We start from the raw sequence: 15108 nt of genomic DNA, 5'->3' as shown, positions 1-15108 counted from the left end.
ATAACTGCCTGTAAGAGGAAGTATATAGCACTGATTCCTATCCTAGATTGGGCAGGAGGCCACAATAGTCCATCCGAGTCTTCATATTTTATTCTCCTTCTATATTTCTTCAAATATTCTCATTTATTCTTTTTCTTCTATTTTGTTCATAACTTTCCATTAGACTTATTCTTCCTCTAGAGCAGGGCCCTATCTTTTGTCTCCTCTCTACTCCTTGTATAAAATGTGTACAAGGAACGCAGACAACAGTGTGTTGACTGCACCATCCGTGATCGGGAACCCCCCTGTGCAGGCAGGTGTGGTCGCTTGTCCCAGGTAAGCTAGTCAAGGGTATAATCATGAAGCTTTCTCCTTGCCCGGGGTGAAGTTCCCACTCGTGTGGACCTGAAGATTCTGCCTTCAAGTTTCTGAAAGTTCCCTGGAGACCAGACCTTGATTGTCCACTTAAAACTTGGTTAATGATGCATGAAGCTATTTAATAAAATTACTGAACCAGTCTGACATGATGGGCAGAAAAAAGAGAGAGACAGTATGTGGAATGTGATCCTGCTCACTCTGTCCCAGAAGTACTTGATGACAAATGAGTCCTTCCCTATGTCTTTGCTTCCCATCCTTCTTCTCCCAACTGGATAGATTCTTTGGGCCAGAAGCCATGAGGAGGCTTAAGATGAAAAGAATGAAGAGCTGACAGTTTTTGCCTAAAGGGAGTTGTATGCAAAATGGTTGACACACAGAAATGTCAACAAACGTTCCTAATACAGGGTAGTAATTATAACAGTATGTGCATGATTAAGATGCTATAAGATTGTGAAGCAGAGCACAATCAGCTTTGGGGTGTCTGGGGGTTAGAGGAGGCAACACGATGGAGTTAATTCTGAACTGGAGATTGAAGACTGAGGAGGAGTTCATCTGGGCCAAAGAGAGGGAAGTACGTTTCAGTGCTAGGAGAATAAATGATACATGAGCATGGTGGTATGAAAGACCACATCATATTTGTAGATAAAGGAGTAATTCAGGCTAATTGGAGCATTTGAGTTTAAGTAGGAATGAGCAAAAAGAGACACAGAGAGAGAGAGGAGCTGACTGGAACTATGGGTAGGTGCTAGATGTTTATTTGCTTTCGTATCTTGATAGAGTGATTTTATAGTTCCCCCTCCATTATTACCGGGAGTCATTTGAAGGTTTTAAGATGGGGCAGTGGGGTTGGCTGGCTATTCATTTTCACTAACTCTAGCTACCCCTGGGTTTTGCCCTTATGGTTCTCTGAAATCCTATTTGCATCTGTAGCACAACTTCTCATTCATTTTATGGGTTCACTCTTTGCTCTGAAGTTTATCTCTAAAGTTTCTCAGGAGGATTTAGTCCAGAACTTTCTCACCTCTGGTTTAGGTACTCAATCCACACTAGAATGATACGACTTTGATTTTTATATGCATACTTAACTCTGATTTCATTACTCCTGGAATATCATCATGTTGTGGCTTTGTATGCACTCTGCATGCAAAAGTATAGCTAGGATTTAAAAGTTTATATCCAACTTTGATCACCCTTTCAGGATTTAAGCTATTAAGAGCAATCCAGCATTTCTGGTAAAAAAAAAAAAAATTACTAAAGTGCTGCCTACATTTCTGGATGTAATTCAGAAAGCAGAAAGAAGCTTCTATTTATACAATCCTATATCAGAAAATTCTGTTAATATGTAATGTACGAATCGCAAAGCAATGCCGTGTTTTGTTTTAATTATTCAGAAGCAGACCACAACATCATATTTGAAGTAGTTTGAGACTTTCTATCTCAGTATTACTTGTGGGGTATTTAATGTTTCAGAGCCTATCCAGGGGTTAGAAGAATTCATAGTAAAACTAGCATCTTAGGTTCTGTCAAGATGGATCACATTCTTCCTATACTTTTGTTTTTCGGTCTTATGCTCTTAAAGATACAACTCAAACAGGACATGGAGAAGCAATATGGAGAACAAAAGTATGTTACTTAAAGTGCAGAAGCAGTTGATCAAGCCCTAAATATTGAAGGCACTTAGGAGCAGGGTGTGGAGAAGGATTTTTCTAAGGGTGAGACCCCGAAAAACTGACTCGTGGTAAGAAACATGGAAGTCTAGTCAGCAACTGTAAATATTATCAATTGAACGAGTTCAAGATCCAGGTTTTACCAGCTTGAGGAGTACAATAAGGCATTTGCAAATTAAGGGTCCCACTTGAGCAGTTAGAATTCTGCAGTTCACAACCCACCTTTTTTTCTCTCTCTTGAAAGATCAGTGATATTTTCTGTTCCATTCTCTTCTAATAAGACAAGATCAACACTGTTGTTCGCTCCAAGATCCCACCTCCCAAAAGAAAGATTTTTTCCTCTCTGTAACAGAGCTGATGGAATGGCCTTCTCCAAACTTGGGGTTTCAGAGTGGTACTGGGCGTGTTCAGAGCCCAGTGGGATTTCTCATGAAAATAGATTCAAACTTGGATCTCTCTCCTTTGGGCTTCTGATTCAGGGCTGGAGGTGGATAGCTACAGACAGCCTGACACCCGGACACTTTCTTCCCCCCACAACTCTTCTGCGAGGTGGCGTGGCACAAACAAAATAAAGCAATGCAACAACCTGACCCTCCCTTTTAGTCTCCCACAAGCAAAGTTCTCATGCAAATGTGTGTGTGTGCCTGAGGGCTGAGGGCCAGGGGATAGAGTCCTACCTATCTCAGCTTTCCACTTGGCAGCCAAGATCTCAGAGGCACTTCCCCACTTTAGGTTACTGAACAAATTGGTTTCTGGGTATGTGATCTAACTTAATTTTCTCAGAGTCTTTATTCTATAAGGAGAAGTACAACCTTGAGATTAAATTGCTGATCTCTTTTTAAATATTTGAATTATGAAAAGCTTCAGAGATACAAAACGAACTGGGATTAATATAACAGATACCCTCTCTCCATTCCAGGATGTGATAAATATCAATATTTTGCATTCCCTAGTTTGCATCTTTTTTTTTTTTCCTAAGAATTAAGATACAATTGAGCCCACCTTAAAACCTCTACTCAATCCCACTCCTCTTCTTCCCCACTCAAAGTTAACTGCTAAAAGCAGTGTATATCCTCTCAGAACATATTTAATAACTATGCATATATACTTAAATTATACACAGTACTCTATAGTGTATTTTAAAATTTCTCACCAATGATACCTCTTTGCAGTTTGCTTTACCCACTCCACAGTCTGACCTCACAATGTATTCACATTACGCTGTTGGCTGCCCCATGGTTCAAGTTTATGAGACCATTTGTCCCACTCGGTTGTACCCCATGCCACCCCCAGACCTAGTGTGAGCAGCTCACTGGTTTTCCCCTGAAATGGAGGATTCAGTAAGCTCCTGGGTAAAAGCTGTTGACAGCGCTCCCTTCACAGTTTTTTTTTTTTTTTCTGTTAATCCCAGGTATAACTCTTCTTATTGTTAACTCTTAGAAGATACAATGTAATAAGCAACAACTGTAACCATAGAGACACAAAGACATTCCTGCAACTCAGCTTTCTCAATCAGTATCTCTTTAGAACTTAATATTTGGACATGCCCTAGATAATGTCTCAATTCACCAGCTAAATGAAGCTTTAATTTTACCCAATTTTGTCAGAGTGGTTGCCAAAGTGGTGTCTACCCATTTGTATTTCCATCTCCAGTTGAAGGGTTTACTTTCTCCCCCGTGCTCGGCAAGATTGTTAATTTGTTTACCCCTCCCAACAGGTGTGAAATGATATCTCATTGCTTACATTTTAATTTTTCTGATCATTAGTGAAGCCTGGCATTTTGTCATGTGCTTATGAAGAATAAGTTTCTTTTCTGTGAATTGTCTGTTCTAATCCTTTGCCTATTTTTCTATTTTTTTTTTCTTATTGATTTGTTGTAATATTAAATCCTGCATGGGTTTTTTCCTTATTGATTTGTGGGAGTATTCTACCTGCCTGTCAGAGTATTAATACTTTATCAGTTATATAATAGGGGCAAACCACTTCATGTGTCTAAGTGCTCCTGATGATATCATATAAATCTGTAAAATTATTGATTATGACAAATAGAATGAAATTACTATTATTCAGAATTTTCTGTTTATGAAAGAAAGGGAATTTGTAATTTCATTTAAGAAGGATACTCATTCAAAAATGCCAAATACATAAAAAAAATAAACAACCTTTTTCAGACTTAAGGATGTCACTTTCAATTATCTGGATTCTTTAGTCATATAAAACAATTTATTCTCAACACAAATAGATAAATGGTATGGCCTGTGTTTAATATAGGTGGTGTTTAAAAATACAGTTTTATCTGATTATTTGATTCATATTTGCAGCAATTCAGAGCAATATCTCCCAAATTCTTTGTTATCTGAAAGTAGGGTTCAAAAATTCAAATGAAAAATTTAAATAGAATAAAGCACAAATCATGGTAATTCACTCACAGACTGAAATTCACCCCATGGGTGTTTCAGTTTTGATGATTTCTATTGAAAGAATGGTTACTCTGTTTTCTTCTAACCCACTCCCTGCTTTTTTATTTTTTTTAAACAACATTTTATTTTTTTCCGGTAGAAATACATTTTTTTTTTTCCCCTGGGAGTGTTTTGTCTTGACTACTCCGACCCTAGAGAGTAAAGTAATTTAGCAGAGTTTCTCACACCAGAGATTAAAATGAAGGTTAAAGTATCCAGAGAACATGAGTATAAAAACGAATCATGCATAAAAGTTCAGAAATGGAAATAGATGAATGATGTTTCTCTTTTACTGCCCTTGTAAATACAATGAATCGTGCTTTTGGCTTTCATTTGCCATGTGGATTGATCATTACAAGATAACAGCTGAGAAAATTGAATTATAATTTTTGAGAATCAGTGAATCAGCAGCATTTTTAAAATAGCTAATGGAAGGATTCCAGACATTTCACTAAGTTTACTTTCCCCAAACCCTCAGGATTGTGTGCAGGTGTCCCTGTGAGAATAAAGAGGTATCTGCATTTTAGAGAATTTTAGAGACAACTTCTTTCACATCAAGTTGGCCTTGGTAAAACTGAACAAATTCAGATTTACCTCTGAGCATGTCAGAGTCCGCTTTCCATGTGTCATTCTGCTGGAGTGTCCCATATCCTCCCTCTCCCCCTGATTCAGCCTTCGCTCACCTCTCCTTTCCAGCCACCCTCCGTCAATCTTGCATCACCCACAAAAGTGTAATGCATTCGATCATTTCATTCGTACTTTATTGTAACACTGCATAGGTTGCGGTCTGCTATCACAAGTATGACTTCAGCTTGTCCTGTGCATTAGTTTAATATTTATTGATGCTTTCTAAGGGCTAGATGGCATCCAATATTTTTGTTGTGCCTTCTGCCTTTGAATCCTGAGGTAGGATCTTATTATTACATTTTACAGGCAAAGAAAAGATTTAGAAGGCTTCAAAATTTTGGCCAAGGTTTCATGACTAATAACTAGCAGAGATGGAACTCCACTCAGTTTAGGATGCCATAAAATCACGGTATTCTTAAACACTACACCAACACTACCTCGGGCAGGTTTCCTAAACTCTGAGGCAAACCATCAACATGGCTGATTCAACTCTTCTCTTTCCCTGACTGCGGGTGAGTGGCACAAAATCCATTAAACTGGGCCCACCCCAGACTGGGCAGGTGAAAGCTTTTTTCTCCACTGCACTGTTGGAACGGCCCCAGCCACTTTGCCCAAGGGCTGGAACGAAAGAGCACAAAATGAAGTCGGCCTAATCCACTGCTTTTCTCTGTTTAACCCAGTGATGCCACGCTTTGCTGAGCAAGTGGAGGTTGCCATAGAAGCCCTGAGTGCCAACGTCCCCCAACCGTTTGAGGAGAACGAATTCATCGATGCTTCTCGCCTGGTGTACGATGGTGTTCGGGACATCAGGAAAGCTGTGCTGATGATCCGGGTACGTGAGGCCTCTTAGCTAGCAGGTGATCACAGCTTTCAGCAGGGACCCAGAAGAACCAATTGCATTAAAAACAAACAAACAAACAAACACATATACACACACACACACAAAATTACTTGTTTTAACTTGGTACACTGTTTGCTTCCTCAGTTAGTTAGACAAAGTGGACTTTTGGATTAGAAGGAAATGGGGGCTCCCCAAGGAGCCCAAATCAGCACCAAATCCTAAATTTGATGCCAGTTGGATGGAAGCCCTGCTACTCCCCATGGGCTCCTCTTGCCAGCACTGACTTCCCATCAGGATCACAAATCCATGGGATGGAAAGAAATGGAGATTACCCAGCTTAGTAGAATTCATAATAATGATTATTATTATTATTTAAATACAAAAATGATACACAACTACACTCTCCTTATTAAAAAAAAGCCAAGATATTATAGATAAGACTAAATAGCCTTACAGCAAACCTCCCTCTCCACTCCCACCCCACTCTCTTCCTAGCCTCAGACTTCCATCATTGGGCAAGTTTGAGACTTTCACACTATTATCTAAGTAATTATATATGGACACAGGCCTAGAAAATAGATATTACAGTCGATTTTTAAGCCTATATAGTATCATATGTATATTGGTTTTGTCACCCACAATGTGCTATCATACATCTCTGCAAAGAGACACGGTTTCTCTCCTGTGTAAGTGCTGCACAGTTTTCCATCATAAGATGGTTTTTCTCCTTACTTTGCCAACAGTTTAGCACAGTCATTTTCAAATGCTTTTCTTAGTCACGGAGCTCCTGCTTCAATTAAGTTGCATATGCAGAAGCACAATGTATGATACAGGTAAATTTATGGCTGTTATGGTTGAAGCAGGGATGGGGCTTCTGCTGGGCTAATCCCTAGAGCACGTTGTGCAAAAGAAATACAATGTGAGCCACATTTGCAATTTTAAATTTTCTGGTAGATGCATTAAAAAAATAAAAAGAAATACGTGGAAGTAACTTTAATACTATGATTTATTTACCCCAATGTTTCCAACATATTATCATTTCCACATACGGCACTAGCCACATTTCACATGCTTAGTAGCCACACATAGCTAGCCGCCACCGTATTAGATGGCTTTGCTGTAGACTGTATCTTTACCCTCACTTTCAATCTCCAAAGTTGTCCCCAAGGTTACTAAGTGAAACCACAAGACATCTGCTGAGCATGGTTCAAAAACTCTTTTCTCAGTGTGATCATTGAGTATCTAAACCAACAGAACCAATGCCTCCTTCCAGAAAGAGAGAAAAGCACTTTAAAATAATAACTACAAGCAAGTTCATATCTTGGGTGTGATCCCTCAAGTATTTATATTATTCTCTTTTCTCTTTGAATAATACACCTCTAGGTCCTACCAGAGCTCCATAGATGGTGCTAATTATCTCCCCAATCCCGGTATCTCCTAACTCATTAAATCTACCCATAGTCCTCTTCGACTGTGATATCCAGAGCACGACAGAATGTAATGACCTCATCCTTCTCCTGAAACATCTGCCCATCTCCTAACTTTGAATCCCAAACAGCCTCTTCTGATCTTCTTGTCTTTAAGTTAGCTTGCGAGTTTTCACCTTGAATATACATCTTGCTTACATAGTAATTCTGTGACCAATTTGAAGTGATCAGGGCATTCTGTAAACTGTATCATACTTAACTAATTATACTTAACAATGTGAAGTTCAGATCTGTAATTCTGTCACTGTCAGATTAATCTCCTGTTCTTCTAGCTTTGTCATTTTCTGCTTGTCAAACTCTCACCATCTTTCAAGGCCTGGCTCAGATGTTCTTTCTCCAAATTTTCTGCCTCAGAAATAATGACCTTATCTTTAAACCAACTATAACTGCTTCTGCTTGTAAGATAGTATTTATTACACTATTTCCTTTTATGTCTGCTACCTTCTCTAGTTTGCAAAATTTTGAAAAGCAAAGGCTGTCTTTTTCTTCTCCCTTCATTATGATGCTTTGTTGGGTACAATGCCTGAATCTCTCTCTCTCTCTCTCTCTCTCTCTCTCTCTCTCTCTCTCTCTCTCTGTGTGTGTGTGTGTGTGTGTTTGAAAGAGAAAGTGACAGACAGACAGATCTTTACGAAAATAACAGAAAGAAAAGGTCCGAGAATTGGGGGAATGTGAAAGGAAGGATAGTGAGCCTTTTAAGCCCATAACAAACTAGATCATTTTTTCCCATTGCATACTAACTTGTGAAATAAGGTAATAGACCATGAGAGTTATGTTTTCAAAGTATTTGGCACTAAATTCCACCATAATCCTCAAGACATATTCCCTCTTTTACCATTTTTCTGCTTTGTTAGCCTTCACATTTTGTGACAACCATTCATCTGGGAGGTTGAAGAAGTTTATAGCCATCATTCATTTATTGATTCTTGGGCCATAAAAAACATAATTTTAGATAAAATGCCATATCTTTGTTACATGAAGTGTCATTCCTCTATCCTGACATTTCAAGTGAATTGATCAGATGGATTTCACACTTAAAATTTAGGAAGAGAGAAATGTACAGTGTGTACAAATTGTTACTTTAAAAATCCTCCATTTGGCACACAAATGGTTTCATTTTGTACTTAATGTCTTGGTTTTCTTTTTGAGAATAATGATTAAGTGTACTGAAAAAAGAATCCATTGTACACAGTCAGGAAGAAAGACAAGACAAGTAGATCTATTCTCTTTCTTTCCAGAAAACTTGACCATGTCCCCTTAACCTTCCCAAGTGTTGATTGTACTTTGAAAAGAAATCTCTCTCTCTCTCTCTCTCTCTCTCTCTCTCTCTCTCTCTCTCTCGTTCTCCTGCTTTGTGAGGAATGCAGGAAAGATCTTGAAGGGTCAAATTCTCATCTCCTTACCTCTAGGCAAACAATAAATATTTAAGGGTGATACAGGCATCTAAGCCCTCTAGGATAGCTCCAGGCAACTCTCTGAAGTAGACAAAACTGTCCTTCACCTCACACAACTCTGCTTCTATCCTGGAGTAGGTCTACACTATCCCTTTTGCCATGAGACTGTTATTTTGTCTCCTTGCTGAGCCTTGCCCTCTGCTATCTGTCTGCTCCATATGAGTATTCTGGTAACTCCTCAAGTTAGTTTAAAAAGTGAGCAGACCAATCTAGCTGACCAACATATAATTAAGAATCAAAAGATTAACTATTTAGTGTTGGAAATTAAGATGCACGTAGGGTAAGAGGTGGTAATACCTTAGTGTTAGGAGATCTGTAATGAACCCATCAGTAGATGCTTCTCGTAAAAGTGACTGAAAAATGCACAAAGATGTCTATACACTGAACTTCTGTAATCAGAACCCTTACTTTGGCTATATATGATAATTCTGAGAGCAGAACAGGGAAATGGTAGTACCTAAGACAAGAGTCAGATACAAATCTATAGCTTAACTTCTCAGTTCCCAAACTGTGCACCAAGGCACCTGGAACATTGCAAGATATTTTAAAATTTTGAGGGAAACACAGAGATGTCTCTCTGGCCCTGCATGAACTATTAGTTCAAAGTGTAGTTCACAGTTTCAGCATTAGGTTGGTACATTCCTTTGGATGACATAGTATATTTGTGAAGCTGGGTTCTTAGTGGTAGCTGTGATTTAAAAAACCAAGTTTGAGAATTACAGTGTGTCCAGTTGGATTCCAGGGTTTGAGAAGTAGTGCAAGGTAGAGCAGGTGATAAGTTGTTAAGTCACAACAGTGTATTAAATTAATTTGACCTCACTACTTAATCAACAGAACCTTTATTATTATTATTATTATTATTATTATTATTATTTTGGCTTACTGGCACCATAAAAAACTTACTGAGACATTAAGGGTACTTCGAACTAAGAAAGTTTAGGAACCTCTGGCTTAAATATTTTGGGGTCATTTGCATGCTAATTACCTTTTCTAAACCTCAGCTGCCTTATCTGCAAAATGGTGACACATTGTCTTGGCTATAAAGCTCTAGAAGAGGCCTGGCACTTAGTAGGTTCTCAAGAAATACATCTTTTCCTCAGTCCACTGGGATGAAGTTTATTTTTATACAATCAGTTAATAGAATAGATTTTGTTAAATAAATCAACAATATTTTCAACATTTCAGGGATGGCGGTCAGAGTATTTGTCATGGTTAGAAAATAAAGGGTTGAAAAGACTTTAGAAGCAACTTGTATACCAAAATTCATGTCCCCGTTACAGAGCTTCATTTTCCAGTTTATCTATGGGGTCCTCTAAGGTCTTTAGTTTTGTTTCCTTAATGCAATTAACTTGAAATAAATTAGTAATGATTTAAAAGATTTTTTGGATATTCAATTTTGGTCACTCATTTACCGAATATTTGTTGAATGTTTACTAGATGCCCCACATATTTTAGGAACCCTGAATAAAGAGGTGAACAAAGTAGACAAAAGTCTCTGTCTCTATGGAATTTATCTCCTATGGGTAGGAAACAAAGAACAAACACGTAAATATAATGCTTCAGAGAGTAGTCAGTGCTGTGGAGGTAACTGAGGCAGAGAAAGAGCTTAAAGAACAGGAAGAGGTGAAGATTTTCTGAAGAGTGGTTACTAACCAGGGGATATTTGAGAAGAGACTTGGCAAAAGGAGGAAGGAGCAAACCATAAGGTGTTTGGGGAAAGGGTGTTCCAGGCAAAGGAGACAGTGAGTGTTAAGGCCTTAGTTGGGAGCTAGACTTAGAGACCTAAGGGCCATTTTGCCTTTGACACCGATTGAGAGAGAGGAGAACCAGTGGAGGGTTCTGAGCAGAGAATGTTGTGATCTGACTTAGATTTTAAAGGGACCACCCTGGCCATCCTGTTGAGAATAGACGGTTTGGGGCAAGGCAGTAGCAATGAGATCAGTTAGGGGGCTTCCAAAGTAAGTTAGCTGAGAGATGGGCATGGCCAGCCAATTCTGACTAGGGAAACTTTATTCCATATTGGTTTAGGAGATCTCTAATTCTGTTTCTAGTCTTCAACCCATTCCATGTTATAGACCTCTATTGGGAAACCCTTCCACAGATACCATCAAACTTCCCTGTTGAATTTGTCAACCTCTGTTCTCATCCTTCTGCTCACCCAATGAAGCTCTTATATACATTTGAGTCTTTCCTTTAAATGGTCCTTATTACACTGTACCCACATGTACAGGAGAAATGGTTCTAAATTCTTTAGCCTTTCTTCATTTTAATTCTTTTCAGAGGAGAATGCACATTGGACTGGGAAGAGAGAACAGGTGACTTGAGCCTGTTGTGTGGTTGACATTCTGATTGATCCTGAATAAGTCTCATGTACTCTCTCTAGGGAGCTGTTAGGAGCATAACTGCTATTTGGAGCATGTGCATCTCACAAACTCTAACAGGAGAGGGATTTTAGAGGCCTAATGATTTAATTGTGCCACTTTACACATGATTCACTTTCACAACCCAACACAGTGGTAGAACCAGGGAACCAGAAGTAAAACCAAAATGTGTTTGTTTGTTTCCCTGAGAGCACAAAAAGGCAGAACTGAGACTTGCCCCTCTGTCTGCAGCCTCCAGTCCAGTGAATGACACTATTTGTTGAGTCTTCCACTCTGCAAACCCTATCTAATGACACAAGTCTAATGATCTCCAGGCCCATTGGCAGGCCTTCTCTATTTTCCCGTGTCTCTCATTTATGGAGGCCCTTGACCAACTGAAAAATAGCACACATACTTTTAAGAAGGAGTAACTCAAAAAATAGCAGCATGAGTAGGAGACACATTTACATGCAATTAGCAAACTGCACATGCACAGAACTATTTATATGGATGACTTGGATGGGTTTGCTGCATGTTTATGGCCCAAGAAAATATTTTAAGCTTATCCATTTGCCTGGTGATATTCATGATTTGTGATGGTTAACAGCATGGAATCTGGAACCCTCCGTTTGTTCTCCAGTTCTACTACTTGCTAGGTGTGAGAACTTGGAAAATTTACCTACTCACTCTGAGCCTTGTTACACATGTATAAATGGGGATCAAATGTATTTCATTAGCTCGTTGTAACAATGAAATGAGATCTTGTGGTTAAAATCTACTTGTAAGGGTTAAATGAGATTCTTTAGCTGAGTACCCAGCCCCAGGTGAGAAATGGTTGCTATTACCACTATTATGATGATGGCTATTATTATGATTATTGTTCTTATTAAGTTTGGTATACATTTTCTTATAAAGTACAGTGATTATCACCATTGTTTAATATTATTTAATTTTATTTTTATAGTGTACAAAGCATTTTCAGATACTTTTGATTCTAGGAGGCAGGGTGAATAGCAATTGTTATATCCATTTTATGTGTGAGAAGACAGAGAAGCAGAGAAGCTCAGTGACTTGCCAAAATCACACAGCATATGAGTAGCAAAGCCAGACCAAAAACATTCAGGTCCACATTCAGGGTTTAAATTTTTTGGTGTTTTTGAAACTTTTTCATTGTTTTGATTCCTGAGTCAAACTCACCATTATTACCTTATACTGCCAGATTGAGTTTGCCATTGACTCATCTACTAAATGCACAGATCACTGAAATGTTTGGATGCAATAGTACAGGCACTGTCATATTCTGCATCTTTCCATTGACTGAGGTTTTGCGTTTTACTTTTCTGTCCCTCTTTCAAGAACTCATGATGAAAGTGCTTGCAATCTCATCATCTTTATTACTTCAGACTTTGAAATCTTGTCAGCAGAATTTACCTACTTTCTGTAATTGTCCCACAGTACAGTCCAGAAGAGAGAAGAATGATCAGCTTATTGTTTCTGTCTACAATAAAAATAAAACCAAGTTATTTGAACCAGGTTCTGCCCATCCCTTCCCTGCTTTAGTTAATAAAATATGGAAACAAAACCCCTTTCTTCTCTCTTTTAATATTCCTTTGAAAGAAAATAGAGCATCTGTAGATGATTGTGTGAATATTAATATGGTTGATGGTGAGAGAGAAGGGAAAACAAGAGGGATGTGTCAAATCTTGGAAAATTACTAGGCATAATGCAATATTAGCATGAAGGAGCCCATTTTATGCCTGTCTGACCAATCTCAAGGCTTCATCAATAACCACACCTGATTAATTACAATGAAGTGGCCAAGGAAACCAGCAGAATGAAAATACATCCTGTGAGCAAGCAGAATAAAAATACACCCCTTCGGATAGGGAATGGGCACATCCACCACAGTTGGTGGATGGCTATCACCTTTCAAGTTAATGACAGCTGAGCTGCGAATCTCACCCTGATGCTCTGTCTTTCCCTCACACACCATCCTCATTAGCCTTTGAATTCACCCTCCCAAAGTCAACAAAGCATAGTGGTTTAGGGTCCAGGCTTCAAAATGCCTGTGTTAGAAGCCCATGAGCAAGGTACAACCTTTGGTGCCTAAGTTTCCTTATCTGTAAAATGGAGAAAATAGTGTCTACCTCGTACACTATTTGAGGACTGCATGAGTTAGTGCAAATAACACACTTAGAGAAAACTAGCAGGCACAGTTTTCATGCTATCTATTATTATTGTCCTTAGAGATGAGGTGGGTTTCCTATTCCTGGGTTTATGGGTTCATTCTTATCTTTTGCCCAGTGCTGACTTCCAGACTGAAAAAGATATTGTTTAACTGGACTCATTTGGAAGCCTTTCCATAGCTCCAGTACTTGTCCAATTTGTAATGTGGAAAAATAAATAAATAACATGAAAATTATGAAGAGTAGTGTGTTTTGAGTTAGAAAAACTTGGAGTTTGGGGTCCAAATTCTGTTTCTGCTATTGATTGAGGGACATCAACTTCATTTAGCCTGTGTATTCTCATCTCTAAACAGGGAATGATCCCTGTTTCACTTTGTTGTTCTGAGCCTCATGGGTCTTATGTATGAAAGTTATTTAGTCCTCAGTGGGTATATAGTAATTAGTAACTTCCCTTAAAAGTATTTGTTGATAAATGGATTTCAAAGTCCTGAGTAGTAATGATGACAAACATTTTTGAAATGCCTACTTTGTCCCTGACACTCTACACAGTGTAGACTCTACACATTACTGAAGTCTTCAAACTGTCATGGGGATGGCTACTGTTATCAACATTAATTCAAACTAAAGCTATGGGAAGTAAGACAATTTGTTCAAGGTCAAAGGGAGGTTCACATGGGGGGGGGGGAGTCTTGGCTCCAGAATCTGTATTTGTAGCATATTTACTATATGGCTTGGGAAGCGAATCAGATATCTCATCAAGTCTAGCCAATGGTCTGGAGATGGCCAACCCTTTGCTTCTTGAGACCACAAAAGAGATGGAACAGAGCACAACGATCATTATGGATGAATTTTAGCTGTAGCTTTTGTGGGTGATGGTAGTTTTCTCTTTTACAATAGGCTTGCTGGCTAGAAACACATGCAGATAAATTTTTTCTTGAAATTGGAAAACATGTCATGTCAAGAGTTAAACTTAGCCATGCTACACCTACAAGAGGAAATAATAAATAAAATTTAGTGTGAAAAAGAGATAAATTAGGGCAGCTTGAGTTTAATGACTGTTTCAGCCAACGCCTACCCACATAGCTAAGCTTACACTTAAGACGTTATAAACTTTGTTTCCTGGGGACTTTTTAGTTTTTGCAATATCGAAGTTTGTGTATGGGGGCGAAGCCTACTGATTTGAAATATGCTGATTTCCTTCTTTTTCTTTAGACCCCAGAAGAGCTAGAGGACGATTCTGACTTTGAGCAGGAAGACTATGATGTGCGCAGCCGGACAAGTGTCCAGACGGAGGATGACCAGCTTATCGCGGGGCAGAGCGCGCGGGTGAGTGGAATCCAGGGTGCCAGGTTGGTGCATAGGGGGTACATTCGCCAAAGAGGGCTCCAGATGCCCATGGCTCAGAAATCTGTGCTCTCATCTGGGGCTGTTTATCCCAATTCACATTTTACATAATCGAAATAACCACCACTGCTCCTGATTCTTTCCACCTCCCCTCTTTCTCCATCACTCGAAACATAACAGCCATACCAAACCAAACTCTGTGTGTACACTGGGTTTTGTTTGGGGTTGGGACTCATGTTTGGATAGTTCAAGAGCTAAGGGATCTAGAAATGTCCAGATTTTGAATTGCCACAGTCCCTGCTGCTCTGTGTGAAGCCCCTGAGCTT

The 15108-nt window shown here is 38.9% G+C and overlaps 1 protein-coding gene across 2 annotated transcripts in view; it reads left to right on the top strand.

The window, feature by feature from the left end:
* The window catches only part of CTNNA2 (catenin alpha 2), a 1138501-nt gene that overhangs the window by 1064292 nt on the left and 59101 nt on the right, over window positions 1-15108 (top strand). For both annotated transcript variants that reach the window (XM_037807219.1, XM_037807218.1), the window contains exons 13-14: window positions 5791-5942; window positions 14651-14764. In XM_037807219.1, coding sequence (XP_037663147.1) covers window positions 5791-5942; window positions 14651-14764 — 266 coding nt within the window. The remainder of the gene's footprint in view (window positions 1-5790; window positions 5943-14650; window positions 14765-15108) is intronic.

This window comes from Choloepus didactylus, chromosome 17 (assembly GCF_015220235.1).
Source record: "Choloepus didactylus isolate mChoDid1 chromosome 17, mChoDid1.pri, whole genome shotgun sequence".
In the NCBI taxonomy this organism is placed as follows: domain Eukaryota; kingdom Metazoa; phylum Chordata; class Mammalia; order Pilosa; family Megalonychidae; genus Choloepus; species Choloepus didactylus.
Note: the sequence above shows the minus strand (reverse complement) of the source record. Positions and strands in the feature narration are given on the sequence as shown.